This window comes from Triturus cristatus, chromosome 5_1, assembly GCF_964204655.1.
Source record: "Triturus cristatus chromosome 5_1, aTriCri1.1, whole genome shotgun sequence".
Classification (NCBI taxonomy): Eukaryota; Metazoa; Chordata; class Amphibia; order Caudata; family Salamandridae; genus Triturus; species Triturus cristatus.
This window is the reverse complement of record NC_140587.1, coordinates 545,296,297-545,317,036: the sequence shown is the minus strand read 5'-3', so window position 1 is coordinate 545,317,036 and position 20,740 is coordinate 545,296,297. Positions and strand designations below refer to the sequence as shown.

At 48.4% G+C, this 20,740-nt stretch overlaps 1 protein-coding gene across 1 annotated transcript in view; it reads left to right on the top strand.

The window, feature by feature from the left end:
- The first annotated feature begins 141 nt into the window (after positions 1-141).
- TMEM70 (transmembrane protein 70) overlaps positions 142-20,740 on the top strand; it is a 64,911-nt gene continuing 44,312 nt past the window's right edge. Inside the window, exon 1 of the mRNA XM_085605420.1 lies at positions 142-410. Coding sequence (XP_085461546.1) covers positions 207-410 — 204 coding nt within the window. The 5' untranslated portion in view covers positions 142-206. The remainder of the gene's footprint in view (positions 411-20,740) is intronic.

Below are 20,740 nucleotides of genomic sequence, written 5' to 3'. Positions count from 1 at the left end.
CAATCTTAGTTAAAGGAGCGTGAAAGTTGTTTATATAGTGAACGCCAACTTCTATATTGAACCATAACACTAAAGAAATTGGACCACTCTAAGATGGCGATTCTGTTAGTCTTCGAATATACCTCGCTGGGCTAGTAGTACCCTTGCTGCAGGCATACAGGGCGTCGAAATCGTTCTGGGACAGACGCATGTGAGCATTAGCGACAATGCTTCTTGATGCAGCGGCGGTGGCTGTACGTTGCCGGTTAGGTCGAGTCTATGCTCGGCTGTACACAGGTCGCACGACTGGGGTAGCGCCAACTGTGGTCAAGCGGGACACTAAAAGAAGCGGTATCGGTCATGCCAGCCTACGGGGCACGGCGCACCAAATGCTCTTCCAACTCGGAGCTCTCTCGACGACGCACCGCCAGGTGAGGAGTTAATATAATTTATTGAACTAAATCACTGCGACAGTATTCCAGTCCTTTTGTTTGCTTTTAAAAACACGGTGCATTCTGGAAGTTGTAGTCTCGACTCTGTTATTTAGGGCCAATTCAGCTAATGCAATGAATGCATGTGTAACAAGCATTGCAAATGCAATAGGTCTTGCCTTTTATTAAGGTAAAGCCATTTGCTTTGCTATAGAATACCATTAGCAAAGCAAATGGCATTCAATTAATCAAAAGCGAGACCTATTGCATTTTCAATGCTTGTTAAATTTTATTTCCAGGTGGTTTATTAGGCACACACTGGACCTGAAGGTATTTGAGCAATATGCACCAGCAATATTTACTTTACACATGGGCACATTCATTTTTTGAGGCACAAGGAGTTTAAGTGATTTGCCTCGAATCTCAGGATGTTAATTTGACGCAGAGCCTCAAACCTGGTTGTCCAGTCCTGCAGGCAACAGTTCTGGCTGTAATGCCACACCCCCTTTAAAAAACATGAACAAGCCCTCAGAGCTATTTGGCTTTGTTAATGTTTTTGTAAAGATGTTGCACGGTAGCGCAGGTTGCTGTGCAACATGACTAAGCGTGATCGAAAAATGCATTATGGTACAGTCAACACTGGCTGCACCATAGCGCTTTGTTATTATTGACTTTGTCATGTTGCATAGCAGCTTGCGCTGCTGTGCAACATTTAAAAAAAAACTTTGATAATGCCTATAGGTCTCACATAGGCGAACCTAAATGCTTGTCTTGCATGATGTCCATGCCTAATATAAGGGAACTACTTTTTTTCATTTCTTTTTCTTTGAGCATTCCATGGGACTGCATGTGTGTCCTTGCTGTCACCCCAAATGCCGCTTCCACCTCGCATCCTTGTCCCCTACCATATCCGCATTGCACCACAGTCCTCCCACCCAGTCCTTGATAGCACAGCAACAGGTATATTTTTGCCATGTGTTGCTAAAGTTCTGACTTTATAATTTTGATTTTCTTTTATCCTCTGCCATAAACACGTTGCATGAAAATCAAGGTCATGGCACACAATTGCAGCATTTATGGCACAGGAGCGAGGGGCATGCTTCTGCACTAACTCAGCATCTCTTCAAGGCAGAAGAGTCACTTGAAACATGTCTCTTCTGAAAGCCCCGAAATATCTACCGAGACTGGTGCAGTCGCCATTTGTATCAGTTCATAGTCCTCTGGAAAGTATAAGCAAGAATTTTTCTCTTTATATTCTAGCATTTCCTCAGACCTCTGTTAGGTTCTGTTAAGTACTTACAACAAGTCCTTTGTTATTTTAAGCTGGATTCAGATGAACAAAAAATATATAATTTGATGCGTGTCTGTAACCAGTCTGTTCTGTTTAAAGAATGAATGCCCTCACCCACCCTGAGGTGGCATGCTTCATCATCATAGGGGCCCTCCTCTCATCACTATCTGGAAATATAGGTGAGTGGGCTACAAACCTCCGTGAAACAGAAGGAGCACTTGAGATGATTTCGGTGGGAGGAAGTCCTATGAAACTATAGAAGTGAATTTGGGTTGCAGAAAATAGAGAGGATCATAGGATAAAACTACATCTTGATGGTCCTAAGTAAATATTTGTATTCTTGTCCCAAAAGAATAGAGGTTAAAGAAGAGGGGTATAGATCAATCCAAATTGTAAGAGTTCAGCATGTTTCTGCCTGTAAAAACCCCTAAAACGGTGTGAAGACATTTGTCAGGACCATGGAAAATTCACCCACCTAGCATAATTAGTGGTGATATGGGTAGTACTTTTTTCACTGAAAGCTGGACCTGTAAAAGATTGAAGATGAGAAAAAAAGACAGTAAAAAAAACATATTAGTCAGTTTTACTTGCATCCCTCGAGGTAAATCAAAAGTGGCAACTCACTGGGTTTCAAAGAATCATATATGTTGTGACACTTTGTGGCGGTGTAATAGTTAACACTGCTCACCCTTGTGAAGAGGTGAAAGAACAATTGAAACACACAAAAAGCAAAGCTTGCCCAATCGATGTATAGTCTGAGTCCTCAACTACCCTCGAAAAAAAGCGTTGGCTTTGGCAAATGCTATCGCAAACTGGTCAGGAAATTTGGACATCGATTTTCTAACCACATTGATAGAGTTTTCCTAACAAAGGTTGGAAGTCAAATAGTCCATGGTGCAGAACACTGCGGACTGGATAAGACTACTGTTGGACCCGGCCTCGTAGAATGGCCCTCCGTGCCCCCGCACCACCGAATCCTGGTACCTGCAGCCCAAGCACACGGCCCAGCCGAACCTCCCCACCAGGACACACGCACCGACCCGGACATCCCCGTCCATGGCCTCTCTCCCTTCGGCCACCCCGGGCCCGCGTGCCCACTTCATGCACCAAGATGGCCGCCCGGCCCCAGCGCGACCCGGGCCTAGAGGCGCCACTCCGGCTGGAGGACATCACGCTTCCAGGGGATGAGAGAGGGAGGAGCAGTTTCTATCGCACCTCTGAACTCCCCCGGGACGATGGGTTTCGATCGGCCCTCCGGCCTCCCTGAGGGCTGGCTCCGTGCCTGCTGGGTGTCTGGGACTCCTCCCGACCTGGCCCTGAAAGGATCAAAAGACAATAGCAGGAAATCCCGACAAGCGACCCCCAGGTGACAAGACCCCTGCCTGCACAGACTCCGGACATCAAAGAGGGGTCGACCTATAACAAGGGGTGCTCTGGGTCTGTCTGGGAGATTCGACGCTGGAACAACGAGAGCCTGCCGACGTGGTCGCGGCTCCTGGAACTTGGACCCTCCTGAGCCCTGCTGAGTGACTCGCGGCTCCCTGAAGATCGTAAGACCTCCGAACTTGTACCTGAGCCCTGCTGAGTGACTCGCGGCTCCCTGAAGATCGTAAGACCTCCGAACCTGTACCTGAGCCCGCTGAGTGACTCGCGGCTCCAACAGACCCTCACTGTCCCGCCGGACCCCAACTACAACATCGTATCCCCCAGCTCGAGGATTGTGAGCTGTGCGCCGGATACGTCCCTGCTTTGAACCTTTACCAGAGACTGTCCCGCTACCCCCTACCCCTTCCGAGACTCTTGAGCTCGCGCTCACCTTGTACATATTTGCAGTGATAACCTACTTGATAAAGATTGTTTTCTCAGAATACCCGGTGTGGTCACTCTGTGTCGTGTGGTGCCAGAAGTACGATCCTAGATACGAGATTCCTCCCCCTGGGGAGTCTCCCGCCAGTGCCCGGCTACGATACTTTGAGGGTGGGTCTCAGGGTAGTCAGGACCCCTTCCAGGCTCCTCTGAGGTCGCCGTCTAACATTGGTGGCAAGCGACGGGATTCGGGCCCATCACCTAGAGATCGTACCGTGAACAACGGAAGCACTACCGACAAAGATGGCAGAAGGAAGCGCCGTGAGCCCCGCAGAAACCAACGCCAACAGGGTGTTCCAGGTGGAGCAGCTAGAAGAATACACACACAAAGAGCTAAAGCAATTTTGCAAAGAACTTAAAATCGCTACCACTGGTCTCAACACTAAAGAGGATTTGCAGAAAGCACTGAAAACTTGGGTGGAGACCGGGGCCTCCCGCCCGGAAGGCACGGGGGAGCGCCCCGACGAAGCTGAACCCCCCCAAAGTGAAAGCAGTAGCAATCAGGTGCAAGGCATCGTACCAGACGGGGGCCTATCCCCGGAAGAGCTCGCGGACAGTGAGAGAAGCCGCAATCATGAACTCGAGTTAGCCAAACTCAAAATCGAGGGCGAATTGAAGTTAGCGGAAAAAAAGCTAGCAGTAGAGCAACTGCGTGTACAAGGCGAACTAGAAGAAAAGAAGCTCCAACGGGAGCACGAAGGAAGGAAGCTCCAACTAGAGCACAAACGCAGCTTGAAAGAAATCGAGCTCAAGGCCAGAAGCGAGGAAGGAAGGCCCCCGGGAAACCGAGAGACGGCCTCCCCAGCGGAACAGAAGGTCCACATCCCCAAGGATGTGGTCAAGGAATATTATAAAAACGATGACATTCAGCAATGGTTCAGGGCCTACGAGGTCGCCATGGCCTCCCATCGGATCCCGCAGAAGGACTGGGGGGCGGGGTTGTGGGGGCGGTTTCTGAGCGAAGGAAGGGACACCCTGCTCGACCTACCCCTCTCCCTGCAGACCTCCTACAGCCACATGAAAGAGGCTCTACTCACAAGATACGGCCTCACCCCAGAAATGTACCGTCAGCGATTCCGGGACTGCAGGAAGATCCCGGGCACCACCTGGGTGGAGTATGTAAACTTTTTCAGTCGGGCCTTCGATGGGTGGATCAAGGGCAGCAAAGTTACCACCCTTGCCGAACTCACTGACCTCATGTTGTGGGAACATCTGGCTGCGAACTGCTTCATAGAACTACGTCAGCATCTGCTTGACAGCAAGCTCACAGATTCCCGGAAGCTGGCTGTGGAGGCCGACCGCTGGACCAACACCCGGGTCTCCCGGGGCATGGTAGGAGAGTACCCCCGAGCCAGTCAGGGACCACCCCGCCAGAGAGGGGGAGGGAACCAGGGAGGGCCGAGAGAGTCCCAGCCTAGCCCCCCGAAGACACAACCTCCACCTTTCCCGGCGCCCCCCCCACCGGTGACAGGGCCCCCTGGGAGACGGGGACACCGGGTGACCGTCACATGTTTCCGTTGCCAGAAACCCGGGCACTACGCCAATGACCCAGAGTGCCCCATGGCCACCCAAGTCTCCCCTACCCCCCCTGCGAGACAGATAGCCAACGTAGCCCTGGGGGAGGAGGTTGAGGAAGCCGAGGAGTGGGAACCCGCAGCAATGGCCCTAGTATCCCTGGGAGATAGGGAGATGATCCCTGGTAGCCTCCTACCCTCCAACACACAGAAATACGGGGAGCTCGTCAAGATCAATGGCCACCAGGTAGAGGCCCTGCGGGACACCGGGGCCAGTATCACCGGTGTCCTCAGGCACCTAGTCCCCGAGGAGCAGATCCTCCCCAACGTCTTTTGCCCCGTAATATCCGCAGACAATAGAGAAAGTATGTGTCAGGTAGCCCTGGTGCCGTTTGAGTGGGGAGGGGTGATAGGTAAACTCAAGGTGGCCGTAAGAACCTCCCAGCCAGTCGACTGCCTCTTAGGGAACGACCTGGAGAGTTCTCCCTGGAAGCACGTCGAGCGCAAGGCCCACCTAGGAATGATGGGACTCCCCGAGTGGGTGTGCGCCACCACCCGATCTATGTCAGCCCGACTCACTCCCCGGAGAGAAGTCGAGAGCACCCCGATCGAAGAGACCAGTACAGTCCCCGCCGAGGGTCCTCCCGTCCCCCCATCAGAAGGGTCCGTCGCCCGCGACGAACCCGCACCATCCGACCCCGCCCCGGTCCCCGAGTTGGGAGATCTACCCGAGTTGGCCCATTGGCGCCACGAGGGCGGGCCCACTCGGGAAGAATTTTGCCGGGAGCAAGCCACTTGTCCTTCCCTGGTCGGGCTGCGGCGCCAGGCCGAGGGCCAAGCCGCAGGTGACCAGACCGGGACACACCGAATCTATTGGGAAAATAACATCTTGTACAGTGAGCAGAAGTCGGTGGAGCTGGGATCCGGACGGGTACTGGTGGTACCCCTCCGCTTCCGAGATTTCCTCCTGGGCTTAGCCCACGACGTCCCCCTCGCCGGCCACCTGGGTCAGGACAAGACCTACAGCCGTCTCGTGACCCATTTTTACTGGCCTAGAATGAGAGCAGCGGTAGAAGCCCACTGCAAGTCCTGCCCCACGTGCCAGGCTAGTGGGAAGAGTGGGGGGAAGTGCAAGGCTCCCCTCCAACCCTTCCCGGTCGTCAGTACCCCTTTTGAACGAGTCGGAATCGACATCGTGGGACCACTGGACCCCCCCACCTCCCAAGGCCACCGTTTCATCTTGGTCCTAGTGGACCACGCCACCCGCTATCCTGAGGCTATTCCCCTACGCACCATTACGGCCCCCGTGGTGGGCCGGGCCCTGATGGGGATCTTTTCCAGGGTGGGTTTTCCCCGCGAGGTCGTGAGCGATCGCGGCACTAATTTTATCTCGAAGTATATGACGTCCCTGTGGCAACAATGTGGGGTGTCCTATAAGTTCACCACCCCGTACCATCCCCAAGGGAACGGCCTAGTAGAAAGGTTTAATAGGACTTTGAAAGGGATGATCGCTGGCCTAGAAGAGCCTCTCCGGCATAAGTGGGACGTCCTGCTCCCCTGCCTCTTGTTCGCTTACCGGGAGGTCCCCCAGAAGTCCTTAGGGTTCAGCCCGTTTGAATTACTCTATGGACACCCCGTCCGAGGTCCCCTCAGTTTGGTTAAGGAAGGGTGGGAGGCAGCACCCCAGACCACCCCCCGAGATGTGTTCCAATACGTCCTGGCCCTCCGGAACCAGACCAGGCAGTTCCGAGAACTGGCTGAGGCCAACCTGGAGGCAAGTCAAGAAGAGATGAAGCGCTGGTACGACCAGAATGCCACTCTGGTAGAGTTCCAGCCGGGCCAGCAGGTGTGGGTCATGGCCCCCGTGAAGCCTGGCGCCCTCCAGGACCGATGGACTGGGCCTTACAAAGTGGTTGAGCGGAAGAGTGAAGTCACATACTTGGTGGACGTCCAGTCGCCTCGGGATCCCCTCCGGGTCCTGCACGTGAACCGCCTCAAGCCTCACTTCCAGCGGACAGAACTGAGCCTCCTGCTGGCCACCGATGACGGGGCCGAAGATGAGTCGGATCCCCTCCCGGACCTCCTGTGTGTCAAGGAGCAGGATGGCTCCGTGGAAGGAGTGAACCTCTCCCCAGCCCTCACTGCCCAGCAACAAGCGGACTGCCGCCAGCTCCTAAGACAATTTTCCGACCTCTTCTCCCTGACCCCCCGGGTCACCAACTGGTGTGTTCATGACGTGGACACCGGGGACAGCCCGCCGGTGAGACACCGAGCCTACCGGGTTCCTGACCGGGTCCGGTCCTGCATTCAAGCGGAAGTCTCGAAGATGTTGACCCTGGGGGTGATCGAGCCCTCTGACAGTCCCTGGGCCAGCCCCGTGGTCCTGGTCCCAAAGGCAGCGGCCCCCGGTGTCGCCCCCGAGCTCCGATTCTGCGTGGACTACCGGGGGCTCAATGACGTTACCCGAGCCGATGCCCACCCCATTCCACGAGCCGACGAACTCATTGACCGACTAGGGGCAGCCCGGTTCCTCAGCACATTCGACCTCACCTGCGGATACTGGCAGATTGCGCTCACCGAAGGGGCCAAGGAGCGGTCCGCTTTCTCCACCCCCGATGGGCACTACCGCTTCCGCGTAATGCCCTTCGGGATGAAAAATGCCCCGGCCACTTTCCAGCGACTGGTGAATAGGGTCCTGGCCGGGCTAGAACAGTTCAGCGCGGCATATCTGGACGACATCGCTGTCTTCAGTTCAGGGTGGAGTGAGCACCTCCAGCACCTCCGGAGGGTGCTAACCGCCCTGCGCCAGGCAGGCCTCACAGTAAAAGCCAGCAAGTGCCAGATCGGGTAAGGATCCGTGGTCTACCTGGGGCACCAGGTCGGGAGCGGCCAGGTCGCCCCTCTACAGCCAAAGATCGACGCCATCCTGGCCTGGGAACCACCCATCACCCAAACGGAGGTCCGAGCCTTTCTGGGACTCACGGGCTACTACCGAAGATTCATTCGGGGGTATGGCAGCCTTGTCGGCCCTCTCACAGAACTCCCGTCTAAAAGACAGCCAAAGAAAGTGCAGTGGACGGCTGCCTGCCAGGAAGCTTTCGATGCCCTAAAAAAGGCCATGTGTACTGCCCCCGTCCTCCATGCTCCCGACTACGCCAAGGAGTTCATAGTCCAGACCGATGCCTCCGAGCATGGTATTGGGGCCGTCCTGTCCCAAGTAAATGACCAAGGCCTAGACCAGCCCGTCGCCTTCCTCAGTCGGCGGCTGTTGCCCCGAGAACAGAGATGGAGCACCATAGAGCGCGAAGCCTTTGCCGTGGTCTGGGCACTCAAAAAGCTACGACCCTACCTGTTCGGCACCCATTTCAGAGTCCAAACTGACCATCGGCCCTTGCGATGGCTCATGCAGATGCAAGGAGAAAACCCCAAGCTACTGCGGTGGTCAATCTCCCTCCAGGGGATGGATTTCACCGTAGAACACCGCCCTGGTACGGACCACGCCAATGCTGACGGCCTCTCCCGGTTCTTCCGCCTCAGCGAAGAGAACCCCCCAAGCTGATGGGCAGTTCTCTCCGGCTTTCAGCTGGGGGGGACGCGTGTTGGACCCGGCCTCGTAGAATGGCCCTCCGTGCCCCCGCACCACCGAATCCTGGTACCTGCAGCCCAAGCACACGGCCCAGCCGAACCTCCCCACCAGGACACACGCACCGACCCGGACATCCCCGTCCATGGCTTCTCTCCCTTCGGCCACCCCGGGCCCGCGTGCCCACTTCATGCACCAAGATGGCCGCCCGGCCCCAGCGCGACCCGGGCCTAGAGGCGCCACTCCGGCTGGAGGACATCACGCTTCCAGGGGATGAGAGAGGGAGGAGCAGTTTCTATCGCACCTCTGAACTCCCCCGGGACGATGGGTTTTGATCGGCCCTCCGGCCTCCCTGAGGGCTGGCTCCGTGCCTGCTGGGTGTCTGGGACTCCTCCCGACCCGGCCCTGAAAGGATCAAAAGACAATAGCAGCAAATCCCAACAAGCGACCCCCAGGTGACAAGACCCCTGCCTGCACAGACTCCGGACATCAAAGAGGGGTCGACCTATAACAAGGGGTGCTCTGGGTCTGTCCGGGAGATTCGACGCTGGAACAACGAGAGCCTGCCGACGTGGTCGCGGCTCCTGGAACTTGGACCCTCCTGAGCCCTGCTGAGTGACTCGCGGCTCCCTGAATATCGTAAGACCTCCGAACTTGTACCTGAGCCCTGCTGAGTGACTCGCGGCTCCCTGAAGATCGTAAGACCTCCGAACCTGTACCTGAGCCCGCTGAGTGACTCGCGGCTCCAACAGACCCTCACGGTCCCGCCGGACCCCAACTACAACATCGTATCCCCCAGCTCGAGGATTGTGAGCTGTGCGCCGGATACGTCCCTGCTTTGAACCTTTACCAGAGACTGTCCCGCTACCCCCTACCCCTTCCGAGACTCTTGAGCTCGCGCTCACCTTGTACATATTTGCAGTGATAACCTACTTGATAAAGATTGATTTCTCAGAATACCCGGTGTGGTCACTCTGTGTCGTGTGGTGCCAGAAGTACGATCCTAGATACGAGATTCCTCCCCCTGGGGAGTCTCCCACCAGTGCCCGGCTACGATACTTTGAGGGTGGGTCTCAGGGTAGTCAGGACCCCTTCCAGGCTCCTCTGAGGTCGCCGTCTAACAACTACTTGCCATTTCGGTTACTTTGAGAGGGAATTCTAGAAGTTCTCAACCTCCCCCAAAGGATTTCGTTTTGCCATCTTCATATCTGACGGGTACACCTCCATGCCAGAAGGCCCCATTGAAATATGTGCGGGTAACGAACATTATAAGCTGATTAGTATGTCCACTTTCGTAATAGTCGGTCTCAAAGAAAGGAAGAGACTCAACTTGGCACTATTCCAAGCCCCTAGTAATCTTCAAATGTTTTTGAAGAGGCAGATAAACTCTATCATGACCAAACAATGCGTGCACCTAGCAAAAGAGCGGAGGAAGAGTGCACTTAATACTGCTGGCAAACGAGAGAGAAAAGAGGCCCTTGGCCCTGGTGAGAGGAGGTTGCATACTGCTAAACTAAACCCTAAACAGGAAAAAAATACTGCAATCTCCCAAATGCCCCTGTGGTGCCATAGAAGATTTGAGACATTTCTTACTGGACTGCAATATGTACAGTACTATAAGACTGAGAACTATAAGCATGTTGCTCCAAAAAAACAGTTAGAGGAGCCAGATGAACAAATATTTTTCCTCCTAAGTGACCAGTCTTGGCAAGCAACAAAATTGACTAGAATGTTTATGAGCAAAAGCTGAGACTTAATGGTTAAATCAGTACAGACTGGTAATTTCTCTGGTTCAGTGAAATATGCTGTCCAGATCCATGGATAGATATATTCTGATGAAGATTGCAGGATTGTGTGTAGTCACAAGAAGAAGGGGCCTTTTATCTTTTTGTCCTAATTTATCTTTTCTACCTCTTTAATTAAATGAATTCTTGCTCTCTTTATAAAAACTCTTGTAAGGTGTTAAATGTTTATAGTTTTTACTTGTTTTTTACATGTATTTTATGATGTGTTCTTGTGTGAAACGCAGCCATGCTTTGCATGTGGGCTGAAAACACAATTAATGCATTCATATTCTCCTGTATAAGACCTAGGCAGAACTAAGGCCAGGTATAGTAGGGAAATATCATATGTTTTTAATCGGTGGGCAGTAATGATGGAAATATAGAATCCTCAATTAAAAAGTAATAGGAAAATAGTGCTAAATCTCAATAGTTGGATTTTGCTAAGTGGTACCCATAACAATCAGCAAATCTTTGTAATCCGTGGTATCTGTGAGTGTGGTAAAGCGCACTGGGTCGCAGGGCCTACCTGTTTTGATAACTGCCACCAAAATAGCCACACCTGGCTGAGGAGGATTTTCTAGTCTAGAGCGGCTTCTAAAAGCAAAGAAGCACGATTTGGGATGGCGTCACATGTGTCCATCAAAGAAAAGAGGCTCATGGGAGTTGCAGTGTCAGTGGTCCACAACTTGACCAGTGGGTACTCTTGGGGCCGCGATGTGGTCTCTGAGGCTAATAGGAATGGCAGTGTCCTCAATCATAATCTGCACTTAAGCACACACTTTGATGCGGGGATTATTATCTTGTCGAAAGGGTGCAGATCTGTAAAAAGGAAAGTGTTTCCAGGGTAACAATGATGAGAGGTGGTACAGTGATGGATGAGACTAATGAAACCGGGTCACAGTCTCGTTGCAAGAGCTAGTGTATGCTGATAGATATGAGGTTAACAAGATCCTATCAAATCCAGGGAAAGTGTATCCCATGGGCGGATGTTAGAATGAGACATGTACGTGGCATGAAACGTCATAATATATTTCTGAGATGGGTATGAGAAAAACTCCAGTAAAGTCCAGACACTATCAATAGACTGCGTAAGTGTAGGACTAATAAAGGTCTGCACAAGTACGTCGACAACATCAATGTGAACAAGCGCGCGCGCCACCAGCTGAAGGTTTAAAAAAAAAAAAAAAGGCATGCAGGCTGCAGCGGGAGACAGTCGGAGGGGTGCACCCGCAAGTGTTGCGTGCGCGCTGGGAAGAGCAGTCTGCTCTTTTTCGAAGCACATACTCATGCTTGTGGCGGGCCCCTGCGCGCTCCCACAAGGTATATGCCGCCACAAGCACAAGTATGTGCTTCGAAAAAGAGCTTAACGACAGCTAAAGCTCTTCTATGCAGCACATGCGCGGTGCGTGGGCGAGACCTAAAAAGAAAACGCAGGACTCAATAAGTGCTGTCTCAGTGACGAGGTGGGAAGGGTTTCTGTCAAGCTGTTATACAAAGGAAAGCAAACTGGTTAAGGACTAAAGTTTCGGATGTAGTGAGTTAAATTATTTTCCCTTGTGGTTTCCCCTTTAGAGAGCGTCGTGGGGCTAAATGGTCGTGTGGTAGCATTTCTTGCGTTAGGTAGAACTCCATTTCTTTATGTGAATGGTCAGACCAGCCTCCTGACTCTATTTTCCCCCTTGAAACATGTCTTAATGGAGTGTTTTAAAGTTGCCATGGAGTGGTCCATCTCTGGCAGCAAAAGAATCCGGGAATCTCTGCTTTGGATGGTGTCTTAACTTTGACGGTTTCTGTGGTGACTTGGTCTAACATTTAGTAATGAATGTAAGGATATTGGATAACGTAATGACTTGGGGTGCCTCTATGTAAGGGCTGTGCAGACATGCTGTAGAATGGTGAGCGTTGAGGTTGTGACAATGTGTGGATGCATGTAAGGTTGGGGTAACCAACCATGAAATAAATAAGTTGTCTCCTACTAAAGCAACTCCCGGGCATTAGTGTTACTACGCTGTCTTCCAAGAGTTGTATCAGGGGTAAGTTTATTCTTTGTTTGGCTATTTACTTTGATTGTAGTAATGATTATGTTTGCATCATCTGCTTTGTACATGCACTTGCTCACTAACCTGTATGAGCTCATGTTCCTTGCTGATGGCATAATATGGTTTATGTTGGAATTTGGGGGCCGGTTATTTTGATATGTCAGTTGGTACCGGTTATCTTCCAAGGACTGTCCCCATCAGCAAGGGCTCCCGTTTGTTGATTAAATGCGATCCAGCGCCAATCAGGGATCGATAATCGATAAACAAAATACACACAGAACCATAAAACAAACTTACCAACACAACATCCGCTGAATTGACGCTGGGATGAGTTTCAAGACCAATGAACACTCGAAATCAGTTGTTCATTATACAGACTCATATCTTACACACTAAATACATAACTGAGTCTTTATACCGACTTCTTTCCTTTGGTCGATGGAACTGAAGTTGATGGTAATAATAATAAAGGTCTATCTATCCTTATTACTAAATAACCACAAACTCAATGTAAAGTTAATAAAGTTTATCACCAAATAATACAGTGAATAAGAACTCAACATGGTCCTAGGAAGCTTGTTTCTGGTCCAGGGAAGGCATGGCTTGGCAGTTCGGGCTGGACTGTTCCCATGAGGCACAGGGTCAGACTGATTTGCATATGGCCATGTCTGAACTGGGGTGGCAGAGTGGGCTAAAGAACGGTGATGGATCAAACCCAGATCTGTTGACTGGGTGTGAGTGTTTGATTGGTTTTGATGCTCCGTCCATCACCACCCCCTTTTGTACCACTTTGTTCGCCATAAGTTGGCAGGGTATGCTCAGACGTGAGTCCCTTGCTCACTTTGCCACTGGATTCAAGCAAGCCTGGCTGAAGACGGCTGAAATGCCAGAAACTGGTCCTAGGAAGCTTGTTTCTGGTCCAGGGAAGGCATGGCTTGGCAGTTCGGGCTGGACTGTTCCCATGAGGCACAGGGTCAGACTGATTTGCATATGGCCATGTCTGAACTGGGGTGGCAGAGTGGGCTAAAGAACGGTGATGGATCAAACCCAGATCTGTTGACTGGGTGTGAGTGTTTGATTGGTTCTGATGCTCCGTCCATCACCACCCCCTTTTGTACCGCTAAGAACTCAACATGTACAGATTTACAAAGCAAACCGTGCATTAATCACAGTGAGAGAAAGAAAACATTTATCAATGCAAGCAGTATCAAACTCATATCAAATGAACAAAATGCATATGAAGGAGTGGATAGACGAAGAGACAAAAGTTTCAGAGCCAAAATACATTTGCAAATAATTATGCAAAGTACAGATCATTTAGCTAAATACTAACCTGAGGAAATAACAAAATACCACTCCGTGGCCACGGAGATAGTAGGAGGTCCACCGAGATAGATTCAGGGAACAAAGATTACAGGAATACTGAGGCAGGATAGGAACAGGAAAACAGGTAGGCCTCAGCAAACTGACGGACAGTGAGGATCTCCCTCTAAGATTCTCTCAACGCCACCCTAAGCACACCCCCTAGAGCACCCCAGTTATACCCTAAAACCTACATGTCCAACCCACAATAGTTGAAACATCTGCAAAAACTCAGTCTCTCATTGGTTGATTCAGGGTGGGGGGGGGGGGGAGATCTATCACACCACCATAGACACAATCAGTGGTGGCTGGTGCATAGGGGCGAATGGAGCGTTGCCCACCAGCCTCTGGATGAGGATCGGGGAAAGACATCACACGCAATGCAGCAGCCTCAAAAGACGTGCTCTGTCTCTTCCCCATGTGTCTCTCACACACAATAGACAATAATACAAATTAAATTGTCTGACTCTGACTTTTTTTCTTCATGGCACGGACGACGACGAGGTCACAGGAGGTCAGAGACCTCCTGCTTGCATGTGCTGGCCGGGGAGAGGAATATTGCTCGCCCTGGAAGCACATGTGGATAGAGTGATGTCAACATGAAGGGAGTGGCCAAAGAAAGCGGAAAATGCCTGGTTTCAAATGGGGCGCCTGTGCTGCGCCCCAGGCGTCTTCAGCATAGCGCCACTGAAATCAAGGGGCAGGGCAGTGGGTGGCCACACCGGAGCACGCCCCTTTCCTTCGCGCCAGTCCCAGGCCTCCTGATTGGACAATGGATGGGAGGCTGGAGCTTGTGCATTGCTCAGGACAGACACCGGCACCGGCCACAGTCACAGCCCCGCACTGCACCACACTCTCCCTCCAGCCTCTCACACGCCACCACAGACTCGGATGTGTTGTTTCTTGAGCAGAGATGATCGATGTCGTCTTGGTAAGTGGATCTTCGCTGGAACGTCACTACTGGGACGGCTTCCGGTGCGAGGCATGTCAGAGTAAATCGTTCCGTTTCTCCGCTGGACATTTCTGTGTGTATTTTCTCAGTTTCTCTTGTGTTTTACGTTTCTTTTCTATCCATCAGACGCCTCGCCTTGTCTCCTGTTGCCTCGGTGTATTTTGTCTGCTTTCTGGCTTCTCTGCAGAATACATCTTTCGCTTTCCTCTTCTCTGTCTCAGGTTGGCGTGTGCGATGGTATCAGGGGTGTGATAGATTTTACCAATAACGTCTGACATTCCAAGTAGCAAACCACGGGGAATATTAATTATTAAGCCGACCTAAATATTCATAGGACACTTGGAAACGACAGAATAGCCTGTCAGCAGCGCGAGATATGGGTTGCTTGCTTGCATTCAATAAAACAGTGCAGTGGGTGGCGCTCATGAACATTCTCGAACGATCATGCAGGTTGTGTTGAAAAATGATTAATCGATTCGGCAGCTAGGAAAGCACAAGCAGAGTGACGCCAGGTAGGCACAAAATTAAATAATCCATGTTTCTGTAAAATATTTGTCTCAATAAAACCTTTTTGTGCTATTTTTATTAGGTTTTTATGAGCAGGAAGGTGATAAAAATTGGTATTACGATCGTGTCGTGTACAGTACTTTCAGAAATTCCCGAATGTGGCTTGGGTGGTTTAATTTATAGATTTGTGCGCACACGGAGTTGAGCTTTGGCTGCCGAAAGAAGGCATCAGGCATTGTTTCTGTTTGGCAGAAGTCAGTTTAACCCTCCCGAGCCCCCCTCCCCCTCCCACCACCGGGCACTCAACTCGGACCTCCACGTCTCACCACCTTCAAATGTCACCAGCCGCCCCTGGACACAATCGTATTTTTATAATGTTTTGTTTTACACAAGTTACACTACGTTATCCACGTCCGATGATTTCATATTTCCTCTAGAAAACATGTTTCAGTTTAATACACATTCATTGTTCTCTGTAGATGCTTTCTACGGAAGAAGTTTGTACATTTCTTTTGCATTTCATGGCCATCCTTTCATCTCTTGGCAGTCTTACAAAAGCCTTGCGAAGGTTACTAGCTTCAGCCACCGCGATTTCTCTCTCTAAACTCGATTTTCGGCATTTTAATGGTTTTCTCCCGTTAACCCGTTATTGTCATGCAGATTTATAGACCGATGTTTTTCTTTATAATGAATAGAAAACAGACATTTAATAATTTCACGAAATGTGTTTTTCACTGTTTACCACCCACCATTGCACTATCCCATGTTAAATCTCTATCAAAAGCATTAATGTGCTAAAGCAGCATTATTTTATTTTACTTTCGAAGCAGAACTCAAAAGTGCGGCCTAGTCTGACATGCATTAGTCTCGTGTTGTTGCACGCATGCGCAAAGCATTTTCCTATTGTGTTTGTGCATATTAAACATAGAGCACACTGTTAGCAAGTGTTACTGGGGTGTTAATTTGTGCAGGTTTTATTTTCTCAAAACCCTGCTCCATCAAATGTTCATCATAAATTTGACCTGCTTTGTTACCTATTGTCATGCACAGCACCCAACAGGAATTTTGCAATAAGGTTTTCAAAGAAACTGCGTAGAGATGCAGAGTATACTGGAATTCTTTAAAGGGTTGAGATAGCCTCTTTGAGCGGGGCTCTGAAACAAGGACAGGTATTGTGTCGCTGCTCATCAAATTAACTGGAAGGGATGTGAGCATTCACAGGAGGTGCCCAATGAGCAGGTTTTACAGTGAAGTCTCCCATATATTGCGTAAAATTTGAATCAATATGGTTAAGAAAATTACAGATTCAGAGTCTGAATCCACCTTGTTGGATGAAGACAGTAAACAGACTACTAAAGATTGTGTTCTCGTTATAGGTGTTAATGATATCAAACCAAATCAGGGGTAGTTGGTAGTCTAACGAAGAAATGCAATAGTACATCTTTATATGCATTTAAGCGGGGGGGGGGTGAGGATGGTATTCAAATTTTGATAGTAGCAGATTCTGGTTCCATATAAACCACTGTTGATAATAGAGTATGGTAAGAAATAATTGCAATTGTTCTAGCCAACCAAAGCCAATACTTGGACCATATAAGAACCATAAGTTTTGAGTTCAAGAATAGGAAGTCTACACAAAAGTTCTATGTAGCTGAGGAAACCCCATTAGTGTAATGAAGGGTTGGCGAAGGAGCGCTGGATATCATATTTGTATCCCAACAGCCAATTGGAGGTGCTAATAGTGTTGTACAGTAAACAAGTAGGAAAAGTTATTTAACTAGTTTCCTAACATTTTCTTTGGGAAAATTGGTACCCTCTTAGGATTTTTATCATATAATTGTATTAAAGAAGGCAGCAAACCTAAAAGTGCACAAGGTGAGACATTACCATGGTTGGTGAGGGAGAAGGTCAACCTAGAAATTAAACAACTTTTAAAAGCTGGGGTCATAGAGCCTGTGTAAGTTTTGGAATGCATCGTATCCTTGGTGGTGGCTAGAAAGCCTCACAGCAAAATTTGATTGTGTATCTATCTCAGATACCTCAATAATAATATAGTAACTGAGAAATTTCTGTTTCTCAAGATCAGTGAAATGCTCGCCGTGATCAAGGGAATGCAGTGTTTTTTTTTCCATTGACCTTTCTTTGGCTTATCAGGTGTGCTTGCACCCTGACAGAAAAAATGTAAACAAAGTCATGACGCCCATGGGATGCTACAGATGCATGCTGATTCCATTTGGGTCGGTTTCAGCAGGTGCGGTATTCCAAACATTGATGCCTAAATTGTTTACTGGGTTTGAAGGAACCACGTTTTTTAGGATTATATTTTGGCAATTGGGAACAAAAGAGTTTCCTGAGAAAGATCTTGATCAATCTGCAAAGGAATAGTTTGACTGCAGAATTTTCAAAGTGTAAATTTGTAGTCAAAAATGTGAATTATCTTGAGCATTAAGCTAAGAAGGAAACAATCAAACCAAAGAAAGAAATGTTGAGTATGATTTAAGAAGTTCCAACACCCTCTAATAACAAGACTTATGTTTTTGTTTTCTAGAGCTGGTAGAATTTTATGCCAAGTTTATAGCCAATTTTTCATAGAAAACATCCAGTTTGAGAGAACAGTTGAAGAATAAAGTGAAATTTGTATGGACAATTCCGATGCAGTCAGACTGTGAATCTGTTATTAAGGATATTTGTTCTTATAACTAAAATCACAACACGCGCTGCGCTCTATAAAAACTGCCCTCCCGTCGATCCTCACAAGGATGCTACAGCTGTTGAAGTCAGGACACACCGTTTCTAAAATCTACAGGCTGCTATCTCTAAAACCTTGTAAATCACACTTAAAGAGTGAGATGAAATGGGAATCCGAAACTAACACTAGAGGCATTCCCTTTGACTGGGACAAGATGCATGTAACTCCCTTCTCTAATAAAATCACGCTTGTAATATCCCAAACAAAGCTTATGCTAATAAACCGGACATACTGGACCCCAGAAAGACTCTTCAAGCTTAACCTCAGTCAAAGCCCTACATGTTGGAACTGCAACACACATGTTGGCGACCTTGCTCCTATGCTCTTCCATTGCCCCGCCTTACTAGATTATTGGGACAAGATATGAGTGTATAAACCAAATATTTAACATTAACCCACCAATGGAATTTTCCTATATCCTGTTGGGTTTTCTGGACCCAATGCTTCCAGACGTGATTGACCGATATCTACTAGACATCATGCTTAGCTTGGCCTGCAAAATAGTGCTCAATAAGTGGAAGAGCTCCAAAGAAGTCTCCTTCAGAATAGGGCAGGAATGGCTGTCCTTTCTCAGAGGGGCGGATAACATCTCCCTACATTCCTCTCCCTGGCGCATCCCTCATAGGAAACTATGGAGGTCTCTTGATGCTCTTTCGTTTACATTTGACCCACTGTGAAACCCTTCATACTGCATTCCACTGCATATAAACAGTATTCTAGGACCTGGTACTCTAAAGGGAATATCCCAACCTGTTTGTGCCCTATAAAAGCTCTCTGACTTGCCTATAACGTGTCAGTGGGATCTTATTGTGTCTTCTTTAGTACGCTTGTAATGTATCATGGATTGTATGCTACATATGTTACTCCTAACATACTACCTTGCGCCCGTAATGTAACATAGATCGTTTGTAGATTGTGATATTCATGGACCATCTGTGTTCCTCCAACATAACTGCCTCCTCCAACATAACTCCACTTCATAATGTATTGAGATTGGATAATTTGGGGACCTTTTCTTCTTTTACATTTTCCTTGGTTTCTTCATATGTCAGTATATGTCAGTATTATTTCTGTTACTTTTACTGTATTTCATTTTGTAGTATTCTTTCTGAAAATCAATAAAACTATTTGAAATAAAAAAAAGGATATTTGTTCTGCAAATGAATTGCATGTTTTTTTCCGCCAATGTGAATGCATCATTCCTGTGAAGAAATAGGTGCAGCCGTGTCCCAAACAGATTGTAGTGGTAATGAAGGTACTGCGTTATACACTTCAAAAGCCTCGTCACCAGCTGAAGAACATTATTCTGTAGTAGAGAGGGAAGCGCTAGCGGTGGTGTGGGGTCCTGAGCATTTCAGGAATTTTGTTTGGGGATTTCATATTTTGATTAGAAATGATCACAAACCTTTCACTAATTTAATATTGGCAGGTGGCTTGTTATCCTCAAAAACAAGTAAGAGCATTGTGGAGTTGTGCCAATTGGGTATTGTGAAAAGCAAGAAGACTGTCAGAAAAAGATATTGGTTTCCTGGTATGGACATTGAAGTGGAATGAATTGTGAGAGAGTTCCCGTAGTTCGAGAATGCTGATAAGTCACAGGTTACTTTAAAACCACCTTTATGTCCTACAAAGAGCCAAAGAATGGCTTGGGAAACTGTAGGAATGGACATAATGGGATCTGTAGTTGATGAAAATGGAGAAATTAATATTACTTTGGTAGGCATGGATTCATTTTCAAAATAGCTGGAGGTGAATTTTGTTCAGTGTGCCAACTCGGCAAGTGTAGTGACGTTTTTGGATGAGAGTTTCCAGAGGGAAGGGTTACTGAGGAGATTTGTAACTGATAATCTTGTTCAGTTTAAGGCAGACAAAGTAGAGATGTTTTCAAGGTGCAATGGTATTGAGCACAATGTACTTCTGTGTGTCTACCTGAGGGCAATAGAGAAGACGAACGATTTAATCAAGTAATTAAAAAACTTTTGCAGATAGCTAAGAATAGGAAGAGGAAATGGATACTGAAGGTTGAAAAAATTATTTGGATGTATCATACGCCCCACTCCATAATCGCTGGATATAGTCCCTTCACCGTTATGTATCACAGGATTCAGTTTACCAAAGACACTCGGAGTTGGGTGTCAGAATCCAAACAAATTAATTGGTTTACAAGTATGGTTAAGAATAACATTAAGAAAACACAAGGAGTGTATAAAAGTCGCCATGACAATCGGTTAGGAGGTAAATTGGTGCTATTGGAAAAAGGGGTGATTGTGCTGGTCAAGAAACCTCGGAAGATTCGAAATGGGGAGAGTGTATTTTCTAAGCCCTTAAAGGAGGTGTATGTTTTTGTACACCAACTCCCATTCGTCTCACTCGAATCTGTACACAGGAGAAAAAGCGCTGTACATGTGTGTACCTTATTACCTATCAGGATAAAATTTCTTTACATTATATACATTTGCACCTCTAGAATCCTGACTTTGACATCAAGGCACTCCACCACTTGGTTGATGGACCAATTAGTTGGACTGGTTGATGGTGATTTAGAACCAGCTAAAACACAAAGCCTCTGAAACATTTGATTACTCACCAGTACCGAATTAAAGAACCACAAACTCATTTCTTATTGATCCAAATTTTGTTTATCTAATTTTGATTTAGCATTCAGGCACTATAGAATAAATCA